General features: G+C 34.9%; 1 protein-coding gene across 16 annotated transcripts in view; it reads left to right on the forward strand.

Annotated features, from left to right (window-relative positions):
- Positions 1 to 17,368, forward strand: part of LOC140764423 (DNA mismatch repair protein MSH4) — a 29,654-nt gene extending 12,286 nt beyond the window's left edge. For 9 of the 16 annotated variants that reach the window (XM_073102980.1, XM_073102984.1, XM_073102985.1 and 6 more), the window contains 19 exons: positions 2,540 to 2,586; positions 2,770 to 2,877; positions 6,988 to 7,063; positions 8,167 to 8,239; positions 8,324 to 8,469; positions 8,691 to 8,776; positions 9,921 to 10,060; positions 10,126 to 10,265; positions 10,351 to 10,401; positions 13,266 to 13,329; positions 13,996 to 14,139; positions 14,215 to 14,282; positions 14,395 to 14,453; positions 14,551 to 14,707; positions 15,504 to 15,556; positions 15,637 to 15,735; positions 16,086 to 16,200; positions 16,282 to 16,404; positions 16,624 to 16,987. In XM_073102980.1, the coding sequence (XP_072959081.1) occupies positions 2,540 to 2,586; positions 2,770 to 2,877; positions 6,988 to 7,063; positions 8,167 to 8,239; positions 8,324 to 8,469; positions 8,691 to 8,776; positions 9,921 to 10,060; positions 10,126 to 10,265; positions 10,351 to 10,401; positions 13,266 to 13,329; positions 13,996 to 14,139; positions 14,215 to 14,282; positions 14,395 to 14,453; positions 14,551 to 14,707; positions 15,504 to 15,556; positions 15,637 to 15,735; positions 16,086 to 16,200; positions 16,282 to 16,404; positions 16,624 to 16,842 (1,968 nt within the window). In that variant the 3' untranslated portion in view covers positions 16,843 to 16,987. The other 7 variants (XM_073102981.1, XR_012105035.1, XR_012105036.1 and 4 more) reach the window with 7 other exon arrangements.

Genomic DNA, 17,368 nt, shown 5'->3' on the forward strand with positions numbered 1-17,368 from the left:
TTTTCTCAATAATAGTAATGTCATTTGTCTCAATTTAGCTTGGGGATTCGCATCAACTAGAAGTCATCTCAAGATAGCATTCGAGTCTTTTTCTCATATCTGATCCGGTTAGGGTCACCATTAGGTGTCACTATATGATAAACGCACTCTGTCTTTTTTACTAATCATTGAAAGAGATTAGGGTCACCTCAGAAAGTTTTTCGATCTAACCTAGGACTGTTCTTTTACCTTGCCAGAGTCACCTAAGAAAGTTACCTTAGTGATCTAAAATAGAACTTTCTCCTAGACTTACAAGCAGACTTAAGTTACTATAGAAAGTTGTAAGCGATCTATATCGGGACTGTCTTTTAAGTCATGCCAAATATCAGTTATATTTTTCACTAATATTCTTGTTTATTAACAATTGCTATTTACACAAAGTATAGCAATACATTAAATCATATATTTTGCACACAGAAATATGTGGTTTGACAAAAAAATACGAAATATAATATGAATAAATATGTTAGTGAACCCATTCACCTAAGTCTAGGTAAAACAACTGAAATCTTAATATTTAATCTACTTGCTAAAGATCACCAACTTTAATAATAAAAAAATTTAATTAAATAATATCATAAATTTTAAATTTTAAATTGCTCAAATTGGCCAAATTAAGCCCAATTGGTTCGGCTTGGTTGCGATTGGCCCACGGCCCACATTTTTTATCTTTATAATAATCGGGCTGGGCTAAGGCCTAACCCAATATTTATAAAGGACTGGGTTGCGAGCTAACCTGCAGCCCGTGACTCAATACTAAGGATCAGGTCAGGTCTTTGGGTCCGAAACCCAGACCTGAACCCAATAGGAGAAAATGTTGGCTTGGGTTGAACCCAAGTTCAACCCTTCTCTTCCTCGATGAGAATGACAAGGGAGAAAAAGAAAACGAGGGGGAGGGAAGGAGAAAGAAGATCGCCAATGATCACAGTCGCCGACAGTCCGCCTACCTCACCAACGCCCTCCTCGCGACCACGCCAACCACACGTGGTGGAGGAGAAGTCAATGCCGACAATCAACGGCCTTAACCCTTAGTTGGTGGTGATTCGAGCCACAAAGGCTCTCTTAGAAGGCAACCATGGCACAAGGCCAACGACATGGAGCTCCTGAGCACGAGCGGTAGCAACCCGAAGCCGCTGATCGACCTGAAGCCGTTGGTCGACCTGATTTGCCGATGAAGCCGCAAGCACCAAATTTAGGTATTTATAATATACCTTATTAAACTTAAATTAAATTTTGGGGGTGGGAGAAGGCTTACCAATGAGGGAGAGAAGAAGAATATGGGAAATTACATTAAATTAATTAAGGTTATATAATTCCCGCCAAACAAATTTTACATCAATGGGCATAACCTAGAAATTGATTCAAAAACTACTCTTGACTCTTGAGGACCAATTTTTTTGTTCACCTCAATCCTGATGATAAATTGTATGGTGATGACCATTATTGCAGTTATTCAAAATTAGACACCCCCCTGTATGGGGTTAATGCTACTTGGAATGCTTAATTGTTTGACTGATGTAAATCAACCTAACTATTCCTTGCCGCATAGGTAACTTCTGCTATTTGATAAGCTGACCTGTTATCCCTGTAGAATGCTCTATCCAAAGAAGTAAAAGGTACCCAAATAGATCAGTTTGAACTTGAATGTCTGTTTATCAGAAAAATAATAACTAGTTGAGTTCTTACTATAATGATAAATACATGCCATGCAATTACATAACAGTATATGCAAAACTGTCTAACGAGCAATTGGAATTTAAAGTTAAAAAAAAAACAAATTTCTTACCATTACATATACTGGACAGCCCTTGTTTCAGCTGCCTAAGTTGCAAATATTACACATTGGCTGGTGAGATGCAAAATCAATATTAACCTTCAAGATGAGGTATCTATTTTGTTAATCTGATACACTTCTTTGAACACATAATTGTGATCATTATATATATATATATATTGTTTACACCAGAAAGGATGACAATCAATCACAACACTAACAGCATGTGATTCCTTTTGTTCACTTCTAAAAAGTAGGCAGTAACTCTTTATTAAGCACTAGAGTGCCTCCATGATGATCTTTTTGAAAATTTTGTAATTTTCTATATAAAGAGCATTTCCAACTTTAACTTGATTTTTTTTTCCAACAGATGGCAGCTAATTTTATGAATGAATCCAGTGAATGTGCTTGAAATTTTGGACATGTTTGTTGCAATTGGGAAATTTTAATTTGATGCACTCCCATCATCCAGTAATATGACTTTTTTTTTCTTTGACAAAGCTGTTTGTACTTGGCACTTAGCAACTTAGTGTATGCTTTACTTGGTGTGACGAGAATGCTTGCCTCCTTGCCTCATTTTCATTTAATGAGGATAAGTTCTAAGATGTGTTGGTGCATTGGGATTCGACTCCTTATTAGCAACTTGGCATATGTTTGTTTCTTACCTCAGCAGCTCTTCGAAAGTTGAAACACAAAACAGTTTCACAAAATGTCTTACATTCTCAGGTTACTTTCAATGGCTCATTTGACCACATGAATGTTGATGCCACCAGGTATGTCCTTCTAAGTAGATGATATGTGCTAATTATGCATAATAATGTAAATCTATCATGCTACTAGTTGTTTTTTGATTGATGACATACAATTGCATTAGAACACCATATCAGAAGTCATTCAGGTTCAAGTTCTGTAAATATTTAAGGGTTTCTTACTACTCTTCGACTGTTATTTAACAGCATTCAAAATTTGGAAATTATTGACCCTTTACATACTGAACTCTGGGGTTCTAGCAGCAAGAAGAGAAGTCTATTCCAGATGTTGAAGACAACAAAGACTATAGGAGGGTACATCTCTTGATAGTGGCAGTTTGCAATTTTAACAAAGTTCTTGTTTTCTCAAAGATTTCTTGATATTCTTAAAAATCTGTGTATATGATGTCTTGTTTTCCAATATATCTTTGCTCGTGCTTTTTATAGGTAATGTGTGGTTCAGATCTTCTTCTATAATTCAAACTTATCTAGTTGCTTAGGGTTCTATTATAATTTATAGGTCATGCCATGCCACCATAGGAGCAGCATATCTTTGGCACGCATTTAACATAATTTTAATAAAAAATTTAAGATATTTAGAAATGTTTTAGGATTTTCGTCATGTCAATCTTTAAGTTTTGGTTTAAATATATATATTAAAATCTACATTGTAGTGTTTTATCTGTAGATTATTTTTGTGAATGAATATTATTTAGGATAAAATATTAATCAAATATAAATATTATTCAACACATAATTTGATTGAATACATTCATTAAAACTAATATTAATTATTGAATACTCTATAATATAATTCAATACATAATAACATTAAATACTCAATATTAAAGTTGATTGATGAAATTAAGAAAAAATTAAAACAAATAGGTTTCATATGTCATATCATGTTTGTTAAGAAAATGACCAAAGTTAATTTAATAATGATTGACGAAAATAAATTTTTTTAAAAAAAATTACTACACATCGACATAGAAACCGACACAACTAGGCACAGAAGCGTGCCACTGGCACAACCTGTGCCAATGCTGTGCCACCACCGGCACGACTATCCTTGGTTCTATGCCTATCTCCACTAAGAAATTATAGTATGCCAGTACTTCGTGCTGCTTACCACCATTGTTCAATTTCACTGCCTTTACTATAATGAGAATTTCTTGCTAGTCTTGATAGTTGGTATGAATTATCATTTGTACCGATTTGAAATGGACACTTCTATATACTTATACTTCCTAAAGTCTTCCTCCATCTTTGACAAACTTGCAAGTATTTCCAATTTGGCACTTTATGGATTTATATCAATAATTATGGACCTAAACAATAGGATAATATCCTTGGTTTCCGTGCGAATGGAGATGTCAATTTGACCAAAAATGAATAATTTTGATCCAAAACATAATCTATATTGGATTCCCAAAGGTAATTATGGAGGGACAAACATATCCAACCCTTTGTGTCTTCTTGGCATGTTTCCTAACATAGTCAACGTGGGACACCATTCATGTTGATTGAAGGAGATGTCAGGGTTACAATTTTCAGAAAAGAATGCAAGATGCTTGCATCGAAGTGCTACAAGATAATTAATATTCCACCTCTTTTGGCAGAAGATCTAAGTTTGTTTTATCACTTCTTAACAAGTGCTAGACAAATTATAGCACTTGAGGTACCATCGTTGATCTTTCTTGAGGTACTAATCTTCGTTGAGGAGATGACGAAGCCAATCGGTTCATGACATATTCCTTTAGATCATCGTGATCCTTTTATATTGCATCAACTCTATGTAGCAATGTTTGGAATATGCCCCTAAGTTCATCCGCCAAGCCTATATTCATACCCATAGATGTTAGTTGACTCGGTCCTACCGTAGTTGCTCCAAAAGAATCGGTCTCACGGTTAGGGTTATCGTGGGTTGAGTCTTTCTTTGTCGGTGTGCTCTCCATTGGTCTCCTTGTTGATGTCATTTTTCTTGTTTTCACCGTTAATGGAGGCCTGAGGTTCGCCTGGCTATGATACCAAATTGATGGGTTATGGTACCAAAAGATAGGCTACGGAACGATTCATTTAAGATCTGAATTTATTATAGGAATCAGTTCGCGCGACCATAGAAAAATATTCGTCAGATATTCTCCTATAGCTAGAAAATTACGAAACCAAGTGCATTAGATTCGTAACTCCTTGATCTACAATTTTTGTATTTTTGTCCTTTGCAGATTCGAACTGCAACTGAGACGAAAACACGAAATAACGTGGGTGATGGTGGTGGTGACGGGTGGAGTGGATGTTAGTATTGTGGATGTGGTTAAGGGATATAGACGAAGGGGAAGAAGTGGTTGAGATCCCGAAGAAGAGAAAGGATTCGACAGTCGAGGGAGATTAAAAGTTAGGAGAGACTTTGCCAACGGTAGAGGTGGTAGGTTGGTGAAAAGAGAGGAGAGAGAGGGATTAGAGAGAAGATAGGAGGCAAAAAATCAATAATCTAATAGCATCCTGAATTTAGCTGCCATCCACATATTTATAGAGGCTAGCCAATAAGTTCTAAAACAATAAGTAATCCTAATTTTGGAGGATTCTCGCCGATTTCGTTCGAACACGCCTGATCGCGTTCAAACGCACAAAAGATATTCTCTGTATGCGTGAACGCGATGCAGACGTTTGAACGTGGTGTTCGAACTCGCTCAACCGCGTTCGAACGCACTTTTCGCGTCCTCTGTATTTGTGAACCTGATACAGGCATTCGCAAGGGTGTTCAAACGCGACCCCTCCTACATTTGAACGCGATTTATGAAAATTTTATTTTAATGAAAATAAATAACTAATGCAGTAAGTAAAGATCCTAATTAAATGTATCACATGACCGGCCATGTATTCGAATAGGCTTGAGATGCACGAAGCCGTATTAGTAATTACCAACTCTTAATATAATAAAACTCAAAATTAATTTAATTACTTCAATTAAAAAACTTCCAAAGACATAAAACACTTCAATTAATCAATGTCTTTTAAATATTACTAATGCAATATTTTAACTTTTTAATTTGAAACTAAAAACCACAACTATAATTGAAAGTGTAAATGCCAAAATCCTAAATGGAGATTTTAATAATCTAACAATTTTAGCTCAGTGAGTGAATCCACCCAAAAGCTAAAGAATTATTTTTTATCTAATATGAGATATTAACCAAAGCTCAATAATTAATAACAATAGCCAGCAAGCTCATAATATGAATAATAAGTATAAGCCATAAAGATGCACTTAACAAGCTAATATTATGCTTTATTTTATTATTCAAACATTCTCAATCTCAGTAATGTTTACTGTCTCAGTTTGAGACTGTGCCTGTAGATCTACATCAACTAGAAGTCATCTCGAGATGATGCTCGAGTTCTTTTCTCATAGTTGATTTGGTTAAGGACACCAGGAGGTGTCACAATGTGATAAACATAACTTATCTTTTCTACTAACCATAGAGAGATATTAGAGTCACCTTAGGGAGATTTTTGATCTAGCCTGAGACTATTATCTAATTGCGCCAGAGTCACTTACCTAAACGGATCATGTGCTGATCAGAAATAAGTCTATCTCCTAGACTGTTCTCTAATCGTGTTAAAATCACTTAAACAGATCATACACTGATCTAGAATGGATCCGTCTTATGGACTTCAAGGTAGACTTGAGTCACCACAGGGAGATGCACGAAGAATATCTAATCTGTGTTTGTTCTCAAAGTCCTACCAACTCATAGTCAATATTTTACTATTTGCACAAAGAATAATAATGCACTAAGGTCTATATTTTATGAACTAAAGTGTTGCACGGAGTAGAGTATGACACAAAATACAATATAGCATGAAAAGATAATACACGAATAATAATACAAAAGAATCATAGTATGAAATATGAGACTATAATTATATGAGTAAATTCATTCACCTAAGGTCCATACAGAACAACTCAACTCAATAATCAAGTAAAAAACTCTTCACATACGATTTGTTTGGTGTTATTCGCTTACTCCGGCGACTCCCCAATGACCGACTTTGACAACACTAGTTCCGACGAGGTAAGGATGTAACAAAAAAATAAATTTAGATGAGGAAGTAGGAAATGACAACTGACTCATCTCAGTACTGTAGCAGTGCTACGGTACTGCCACAAAAAAACTAAATCCGTCATGATCTAAATTATTAAATCTAATTTATTTATTTATTTATTTTCGAAATTTTGGGTTGTTACATCTTGTCCACAATATAACAAAGACATTCAGTAAAACTGTTTTTTTTTTACCATTCACTGCTCTATCATTACTCTTGTGCTTCTGTTGAGTCCTTTTAATTCATAATCTTGTATCCTTTAGCTACTAAAACATATGCTCAGTTAGTCCTTATTAATGTGCACACTTATTTCAGGTCTAGACTACTTCGAGCCAACTTGCTACAACCATTAAAGGATATGGAAACTATTAATGCTCGTCTTGATTGTTTAGTGAGTATTTGGTTGTTCCCATGTTCAGATTTATGTTATACTCTCAGTTGTATTTGGTTGTTGCCAAGTATATGTAGTCAGTGGTGTTACCTGTGATTTAGCATTCTTGAAACCATATTCCCAGTCATTGTTATACTTTCTGGCTTTCTGCTTCTTATTAATTATGTATGCACCATTATTAATTTGGTTGTTGGCTTGCTGATTCGGTACTTGCTTGATGGTGATGGAGTAGTACAGTAGTATTGCCTGAAATAGTGTTCATGTATAATTACTTGAAAATTGAAATAAAACATGAGTTTGTTTCTAAATAAGCACAAATGCAAGAATACAAGGCTGATATCTATCCCCTTTTTGCACATTGTGGACCACATATTCGTAGAATTTTTTCTTGTAAATTGATGATGGCAAATGCATTTATGTTTTTTGATGGATCAATGAACTGGTAGTGCAGTAAAACTACCCGAATACAGAAAAATCAGCATTTCCGTGAACATAATTCAGTTACATATACCTTTTTTTTGTGTTGTTTGAACAAAGTGTAACATAACAGATGGAGATTGCCATACCAATTATCTGTAGTGGCATGTCTGTTGGTGAAGTCCACAAAAACTATTTGATTATAATTTTAAAACACATTGTAATTGATTACAATTTTCTTGTATGAAATTTTCTAAATTTAATTTCAAGCTTAGTAGACTGTTATTAGATGCATGAATCAGTAATTTACATGGAAATCACTATTACATGGTAAACTGAGCTATGCTTCTATTAGTGTTGATTGATTACAATTTTCTTGTATGAAATTTTCTAAATTTAATTTCAAGCTTAGTAGACTGTTATTAGATGCATGAATCAGTAATTTACATGGAAATCACTATTACATGGTAAACTGAGCTATGCTTCTATTAGTGTTGAATACTAAATGTGTCTTGTCACTGATATTACTGGAAATTGACATAATCCCCATGAATGAGGTTCAGGAAGCAACCGGTCTTGATTTTCTTCACTTTGTTCCCTTTAATATATAGAGTCCTTGTTTGAAGATCATGTCCTTTTGAGTTTTGAGTTACTTTTTTTTTTTAAATTTGTGCAATTAATTTCAGGATGAGTTAATGAGCAATGAGGAATTATTCTTTGGTTTGACACAGGGTCTTCGTAAATTTCCAAAAGAAACTGGTGGGATGAGTATTTAATTCGTTGCCTATTTTTATGCTATGTTTGTTAGTTGTGAATTAGGACTTAGTAAAATGTTTTTCCCAGATAAGGTTCTTTGTCACTTCTGCTTCAAACCCAAAAAGGTCACAGAAGATGTTTTGAGGCCTATAAATGGTAGAAAGAGTCAAATGCTGATTTCAGACATTATTGTTCTAAAAACTGCTTTGGATGCAATACCCTTTCTCTCCAAGGTACAATATGACTATCTCAAGACATTGCTTCTTTATGCTTCTGAAATATAGAGTATTGAAGGGATGAATTATATTTCTCTAACATCAGTTGTGAAATGATTTCAAGATATTGCTAATGATGGACATGCAGCTGAGAAACATTGCCAAGCATTCTGTTTTTATGAATTCAGAGCCTTCCTTAATGATTATGTTGGACTAATGGACAGAATGTGGTGTTTCAGGTTCTTAAGGATGGAAAAAGCATTCTCCTGTGCAACATTTACAGGACTGTTTGTGAAAATAAAAAATACTCAAGCATGAAAAAGAGGTTTTGTTCTATAGCCTTGTACTTGAGCTTTCCTTCTATTCTGTTCTTCCAAGTATAGCTTATATGCTTTCTATGAAGGACTTTAATCAAAATTGTTGCTCAATCATCAATGTCGTAAGTAGTTTGATAGGCTATATGCTGACTATTGGAATAGAGAGCACTGTGAGCATATACCAGTGTTTCTGGATTTATGCTTGTATATAAGTGAACATCCGTAGTTCCATGCTATTTCATATGCATGACTTCTTGCAAAGGTAACTCTATGGATAATTAAAGCAGTCAAATGGAAACCGATAAAAGCACTGCCATATTAGATGTAGATACACCCAAAATTTTCCATAAGACGTCAAGGAAAGCCAGGTACAATTACTATTGCTCAAAAATCTATTACATGCTATGGGAGGTCTATAATTTTCTCTTTGACAGTATTTAACATCTTAAGTTTTCTGACGAGTTACATGTATAGCTAGAAACTGATTATATGGGTACAAAACCACAGTTCTTAATGGAAAATTTGATTTGAGAAACCAGAAGAATATGCATAAGAAGATTATCAACTAATGCATATGCTACATAGTAATATATATAAATTCTATCATTTCTTGAACGGAATTGAATAATGGCCACTTCTTTTCATTTTTGATTTCTCACCATAGTAACTCTATATCAACTCTATGTTGTTCTAGAATAAGCATGTGCATTTATCGGTTCTTTTTTGTTAAATGGTGATATCTTTCTATACCTATTTTGTGTATGCATATTGGAATTGCTTGTTCATGACAACTGTTGTTAGCTGTTATGTGCGGGCTTATGATCTTTTGGATGCTTTGGATTTTTTCGGTTACTATTATGTCTCAATGTTGAAGGATTTGAGTAGGATTCTTCATAAGAATCTCTTGTTACTTTTACCTTAATGTAATGACCAAAATAAGGTTTTATTCTCTTATGTTACTTAAGATGTCTTACTGAAGAAGTTGAAAAATGTTATATTGGTGTTTAGATTCCTTCACATGGCTTCCGTATCAATTGCCTACTATTTGACATTAGTGGTTATAAAAATGTTGGCACTTCTTATTTTGTATTGGCAATTTGACATTGTCATTGTTTAGTACATCTCTTAAGTTTCATATTTGTTTTCTCCCAGAATCGGGGATGTAATCGATGAAGACGTGGTACATTCAAGGGCACCTTTTGCTGCTTGCACGCAACAGTGTTTTGCTATTAAAGCTGGAATAGATGGTCTTCTTGATATTGCACGGCGGTCTTTCTGTGATACAAGTGAAGGTGCTTAACTATTTGTAATTGTGGTCAATGCATAATCCACAATGCTCATCATTTTGTGATTACAGCGATACATAACCTTGCAAACAAGTACAGAGAGGAATTTAAGATGCCAAATTTGAAGATTCCTTACAACAGTAGGCAAGGATTTTATTTCAGTATTCCGCAGAAGGATATAAGTGGAAAGCTGCCTGATAGATTTATTCAGGTTTATAAATTTTCTTCTTTATATGATGTATTCTTGATTATCTGTGGGAGTCATGTCAATAGTTGTGGAATGCTGCGGCATTTAGGTCATGAAACATGGGAAGAATGTACACTGCTCAAGTTTTGAACTTGCTTCCGTAAGTATATTTACTTCTGCTTTTTTCCTTATCTTTATTTAGTGTTATTATGATTATTGATTATTACTTTATCCACTTGAGATATCCATGACTGCATTTTAGTTCTAATACTTTTAATATGTGCTGGTGCAAATTTATAATTTTATACTATTAGCTGAACATTTTTTTGCCTTTACTTCATGTTGTGATCAACGATGGCTGTGCCATAGACACGAACCATGCTGACCACCGACCGGCACAGCACCACACATGCCGCGGCATTTGTCGGCCGTGCCGTAAGAATAGAGAAAAAATGGGATACTCACCTTCGCCTTCGCCTTGTTGCCATCGCCAATCGCCGCTCGCCTTCGCCATTGTCGTCACCGTCACTCAAACTCGCGTTGGTTGTCCTAACCCGAGGGAGGAGGAAGAGAGATCTTGAGAGAGAGAGAAATCGATATATAGATATATCGATCTCTCTCTCGATCGCGAAGGCGATGGCGATTGACGACGGCGATCAGCAACAGGTAGCTCGACGACGAGGTCAATGGCGAGCGGCGGAACTATTTAGGAGTGGTGCCGTGCGGCACCTCTCGTGCCACGTGCCAGTACGTCGTTGGCATGGCCATCCATGGTTGTGATACGTGTGCATGAACTCACTGGTGCAGCTAAAATTATTGAAGGAAGCATTTTTTAGTGAAAATGTTTAATAGGGAGATGAGTGATATAGATATTTGCGCTATTTTAGATAGTTTCCTAACAAATCAGATAAGAAGGAACCTTGTCTATGCCTTTATAGCATCCATGATCATCAACCTTAAGAGGGTCATTTAAGAATTGATCCTACCATTCTTAACATGGGACTCCTTGAGAATCTTCTTGATAACATGCACAACGAATTGTTTTTCGATGAACTTTAATTATTCATGAATCATAATCTCCTTTCAGATTCAAGACTGTTAAATATTTACTGGTGCAACCAATATAACATTGCTAATGCATGAGGTGGGAAAAGGTTTTCATGGATGCACTACCTTTTCTTTCCCTCATGGTGGATCCATATACCTCATTGTCTTTCCTCCTATTGGCATGCGTCAAATGCCATTTGTAGTCTATGACTTTTCCCTAAGATTTCATTTTCAAGTATGTAAGATTTCTTAATACTCTTAATCATCTTTTATCTTTCCCTATTATTTACATCTAAATGGTGTGTTTGGTAAGATGTCTAGGAAGCATCTTGACTCTAGAAGGCTACGTACATACTTGTAGGGCCAATTACTAACCTAACATCAACCTTCTAAAAATTGATGTCTTTTGCTCAGTCAGAATGAAACCCTACCGAGCCTCTCCACCCCTATGATACGTTGTGTAAGCCTGTAACATGGTTGGTTTCTCCACGACTGTCTAACTTCTTGCCCCATGCAAATATGGTAGGAAAGGCTTCATAATGAATATACAAGATTGGTTGGCAAGAGAGGAGTACATAGAAGTCCATATGTTGAACTTCCAATGGTTACCATCCACTATTAATTGATGAGTTTTTGACCAAACTACTGCTACAGTGTAAATTATTTTCCAAACTACATCATTAGTTAAACTATTTCTTAAATTAGTACAACAGTGAAATCGTTGTCTTAGACAGCGATTTTTAATGAATTAATTAACTATTAAAAGCACTAAAACACTGTTATTTATTATCTTAGACAACGAACTTTTTTCACCATTGTTTCTATATAAAACGCTTTTAGAGAAAGCGATTTATATATAATTTATATGCAAATTTGAAAGCGTTTTTATGACTAAAATGGATAACCCAGCGCAAAGTTACGATAATCTAAACTTTTTTTTTATATTTTAGAGTATTGGAAAACTAATTAATTTACTAAGAATCGCTGTCTAAGAGAGCAATTTTATTGTTGCACTAGTTTGGAAAATAGTTTGAACAATATTATATATTGGAAATTTTTTTTTACTATAGCAACACTTTGGTCAAAAACTCATTAATTGACTAGATTTAGCATATAGAACCACTGTTGGGTTTTGTTTTCAAGTTTCTTATTGTGAAGTTGGTTCTTCGTTGGTCTTCTAGACCTACTATAAATTTTTCCTTTCAGCTCAAGGGATATGTGACAGTAACGCGACATATGCTAGATGCTGGAGGCACTTCGCATCTCTCCATTTTAGCTACAATTCTCTAATTCTGTGCTTGATTTCATAATCAAGCACTCCTATTTACTACAGGTCTAAGTAGATAGCTTATGTAGTCAATCTCTCTGAAACAAAAGCAAATTCACTTTCAGATGCAGTCATTTCACATCCTAATTTTTGGTCACTTATTCCAAAAATTTCTGATTCATACATTTGGTTTCATTGTTATTTATCTAACTCCATAATTCTCCTTTTTATATATATATTGGCTCTAAAATTCAATGTTTCACTCTTCTGGCATTCTTTTATTTTATTTTTTTAACCATTTTGTAAAATGGACAATTAAGACAAAATGTGAAGCTAATAATTTAATATTAAGTCTCCTTCAGCCTTTTGAACTTTCATCAAAAATTTCTGATTCATCTCACTTAATCTCATTTTTTTGACAATTCAGAATCAGATCTTGTCTATTTAACCTATATTTAGATTTAGGGAACATTCAAGATTTAGTTGAATATAGTGCAAAAATAATGATGAATTTCAATACCTTCGGAGCAATTATATATTAGACTGTTACTATGGTTATCTAGAGTTATGCCACTTATGATTCTTACTATATCAAATATGGTAGAAAGGTGCCATACAGTTGTAGGAACCTTCATTTGTTTATGCAGTTATGCAGTCTTGTACCTATAGTTCTTACATATATAAATATTCATATTTTCATATCATTGCAGCTGAATGTTAGAAACAAGTCTGCTGCTGCTGAATGCTTTCTTCGTACAGAGTTTTGCTTGGAAGGTTGTGCACTACTAGCAACACCTTAATTTCAATTTCTTTTTCTTTTCTTATATAATCTGTACTTTGCTGATTCTACTTGTGAGATAAAATATTCTTTAAGAACAGTTTTGAATTATTGTTTTGGTCTCAAACTTGTTGGATATCTTTAGTAGATCAAATAATTTTTTACTAATAGTTTGATCCATGTGAGCATGCAATTTCAAGTTATCCTTTGGTTAGTCATGTGAAAGCGTTCTTGTAAATTGGATGACTATTTAGATGTGGACACTTGAAATGGTGCAGCTGCAAATCTTTCTTCTTGCGTACATTAAAATGTTATATTGGCATGTCATATAATCTCGTTGAGGTCCAGCATGGGCATGTTTTGTCACATCCTGAATCATTTTCTTGTATATCTTATGAAATGCTAAATGTTGTAACTTCCACTTACTATTTTCCATTGCATGCTTAGGAAGTACTGTACTACCGTAGTATATCCTGAATCATTTTTTAACCTGATTTGTTCGAACTATTAATTCTTTTTTTTTTTTTCATGAGGACTTCCCTTTTGTATCACTTTCCATATTTCTGTCATTAGGGATGACTCACTAAGCTCATGCTCAAACAATTGAGAGTTAAATTTTCTTGCCAAAAATCTTTACCTTCATCTAACCATTATTTTTGCAGGGTTAATTGATGTGATAAGGGAAGATATCTCAATACTAACACTTCTTGCAGAGGTCCTATGTCTTCTCGACATGATTGTGAATTCATTTGCACATACTATATCTTCTAAGCCTGTTGACCATTATACGAGACCAGAGTTCACTGGTAACTTCTTTTCTTTCTTTTCCTGGATACTTTGATGTGGTGAAGTGAACTGTCTAACTAAGTTCAACTGATCAGAGAATGGTCCAATGGCAATTGATGCTGGAAGGCACCCTATTTTAGAAAGCTTGCACACTGATTTTGTTGTATGTGGTTCTATTCACTGATTTATATAGTTACTTTACCTTCACTTAAAATCTTGTTATACTGGTACCATGTTTGTTTACATCCTAGGAGATAATCCTACTTTTAATGCAGCCTAACAATCTCTTTCTTTCTGAAGCATCTAATATGGTGATTGTCATGGGCCCAAACATGTGAGAGTGCCTTCATGTTGCTTCTAAACTGTTTCAGTATCCGTTACTTCCAACTAGTGCATTTCTAGCTCTCAATCTAATTGTGTCTATTTTTCAGGAGTGGGAAAAGCACTTATCTTCAGCAAATTTGTCTGATAGTCATTCTTGCTCAAATTGGTTGTTATGTTCCTGCTCGTTTTGCATCTCTCAGAGTTGTCGATCGAATATTCACTCGGATAGGGACTGGAGACAATGTTGAAAACAACTCTAGCACTGTATGGAAGTTAAAAATCATATTGGTTCTCTAGTAAATGGCCTTGCTATATCTGAAAGTTTAAAATGAATGAATAACTAATCTTCTTAAATCTTAATCAAATACGGAACTATGAGTCCAATGAATTCTTTCAAGATGTAAAATGTCTGATTTATTTTCAATTGACAAGCCAAGTATTACTTATATATGACATTTTATAAATTGTTATGCATAAGAATCTCTTCATTGGATTCTTTTTCATGCTTATCGTATTTGACGTACTTGCAGAGCTGTAAAACTTCTAGTCTGGTAGTACATTATGTATTTATTTATTTGGTTATTTGTTGATTGTAAACTAGATTAGGCATGACAAGAATAAACCTGTGCTCGCAAACATCTTACTAAAAGGTATTAGATTTGAGGAACATTATGATGTTTTCATTCTTCCAGAGAATAATAAATAGCAAACTCTGAAAAATGTAAATAAGAACTTTCAATGGGTGAGTTACTTTCCAAAGTTGATATTTCTGGAGTAGATATTAAAATCATTCTGTTAACGGAAGTAACAATTGATTTACTAACTGAATACACTTCAAACAAATGTGAAAATGAGTTACTTTCTACAGACCATATTCGGCAAAATGCTCTATTCTCGAAGAAGCTGCTGCTAATAATTTCTATTGTTGCTATCATTGTTTTCTCCCACATAAATCCTTTGGTTTGTTTTACTAGTTGTTTAACACACTTTCTGAGTATTCTGAGTGAAACTGCAGAATGGGCATGAAATATCTACTTACCAGCATTAAAACATTTTGCAGTTTATGACGGAGATGAAAGAAACAGCTTTCCTAATGCAAAACGTTTCTCCCAAGTATCAGATCTACAGTCTCGATTCGCTTAGTGTTTACTAGTTCTTTCCACTATTTTTCATCTGATGTTCTTTCAAATTAGGAGCCTTGTTGTAATGGACGAACTTGGAAGGGCTACTTCTTCCTCTGATGGGTTTGCAATTGCATGGAGCTGTTGCGAGCATCTGCTGTCTTTCGAAGCGTAATACCTATACTTATTGTTAATTATTAAGTATCTCTAGAAGTATTATTGGATTCTGATCTAAAAGAAAGGAGGTTATGATTTATAAAGCACTTCTTAGAATACTGTAGAAGATTGATTCTTCTTTTTGCTGCTATGTAGTATTGTTTAGCCAGTTTGACAGAAAGTTATGATTTATCTACCCAGTTTGACAGAAGATAAGCACAGTTCATCAGTTCTGTATATGTCCTGCTTTCATAACATTCCATTTTCAGTATTATCAATTTCCTGCCATTTGTGCATGTAGTTGTTGGCTTTATTCACATGAACTTATCCTTTAAAACTTCCTTCTCTCCTTTTCCTTTCACCAGTTATACTGTTTTTGCTACTCATATGGAAGGTCTATCTGAACTTGCGACCATCTATCCAAATGTGAAGATACTCCACTTTGAAGTTGACTTGAGGAACAATCGCTTGGATTTTAAGGTGGTTCTTTTAACTAAATGCATCAGGAATCATTGCCACAATATTTTCATGATGACATTTGTTCTAGCTATTCTATATCAGTTCCGTCTTAAGGATGGTCCACGACGGATTCCACACTATGGCCTTCTATTAGCTGGAGTTGCTGGTCTACCAAGCTCAGTGGTGGAGACAGCAAGAAGCATTACTTCAAGGATCACAGAAGAGGTATTAAGCCAATTCCTTTTATCAGAACAGTTTATTGTTCAATTTGTCAACAACTTTTGTCGGGAAAAGGGTGTGAACACGAAGCGACATCTGAGTAACTTGTTTCTAATCGAAATGCAGCAGAATGCGTCTGCAACTATCTTTGCCTTTAGTGAGAATGTTTCTGTAACATTTGAAATGACCGAGCGTAACAAAGATCTTGCTTTTTATGTGGCATAGGTCGAAAGCACAGTAATATACTGCATCTCCTGTCTTTCTTTTGACCAGGAAGTGAAGAGGATGGATGTCAACTGTGAAGAATATCATTCAATTCAATCGGTATACCAGGTTGTCCAAAGGCTTATTTGTTTAAAATATTCCAACCAAGGTGAGGATTATATCCGGCAAGTGTTGAAGAATCTGAAGGAGAGTTATGGAGAAGGTCGGTTAACATGCTGATCTTTGTGCCATCATGAGGCTAATCCAGAAACAAAGTGAGTTCATTTATTAGGGATATCTGGAATTTTAACATCTATACTCTTTGTTTCAGTTGATCTTCAGGAAATAATTGTCCGATAGTTGACTTACCAAAAGTTTTGGTAAACTTTGCAGGAAAGCATTCTCAGCTGTCTTTGACTAATTTTAGTAAATGCTAGGTGAACTTTCACAGAGATTGTTCAGTATTATAACAAATCCCTGGAGAGATAGTTCTCTAATAGACCAATGGATAAGTAATTTGACTCATTCACATATGGACGGAGTCCCTCTGCTGAGTGGGGGACTCAAACCAATCATTTAAGCAGCTAAACTAAGACAAGTAAGCCTCTCCAAACCATACAAATGCACCGCGAGACCATGCAAACAGTTTGGTAAAGACCCGAAAATGCCTTTCATTTTGCCCCCTTCAGCGACTTCTAGGTGATGATTATATCTTGCAAACTTTATGATAGGTTCCGACCCAACGGAACCCTATCAAGTAATACCA

Source organism: Typha angustifolia, chromosome 8 (genome assembly GCF_048772165.1).
Source record: "Typha angustifolia cultivar Huaian chromosome 8, ASM4877216v1, whole genome shotgun sequence".
Lineage (NCBI taxonomy): Eukaryota > Viridiplantae > Streptophyta > Magnoliopsida > Poales > Typhaceae > Typha > Typha angustifolia.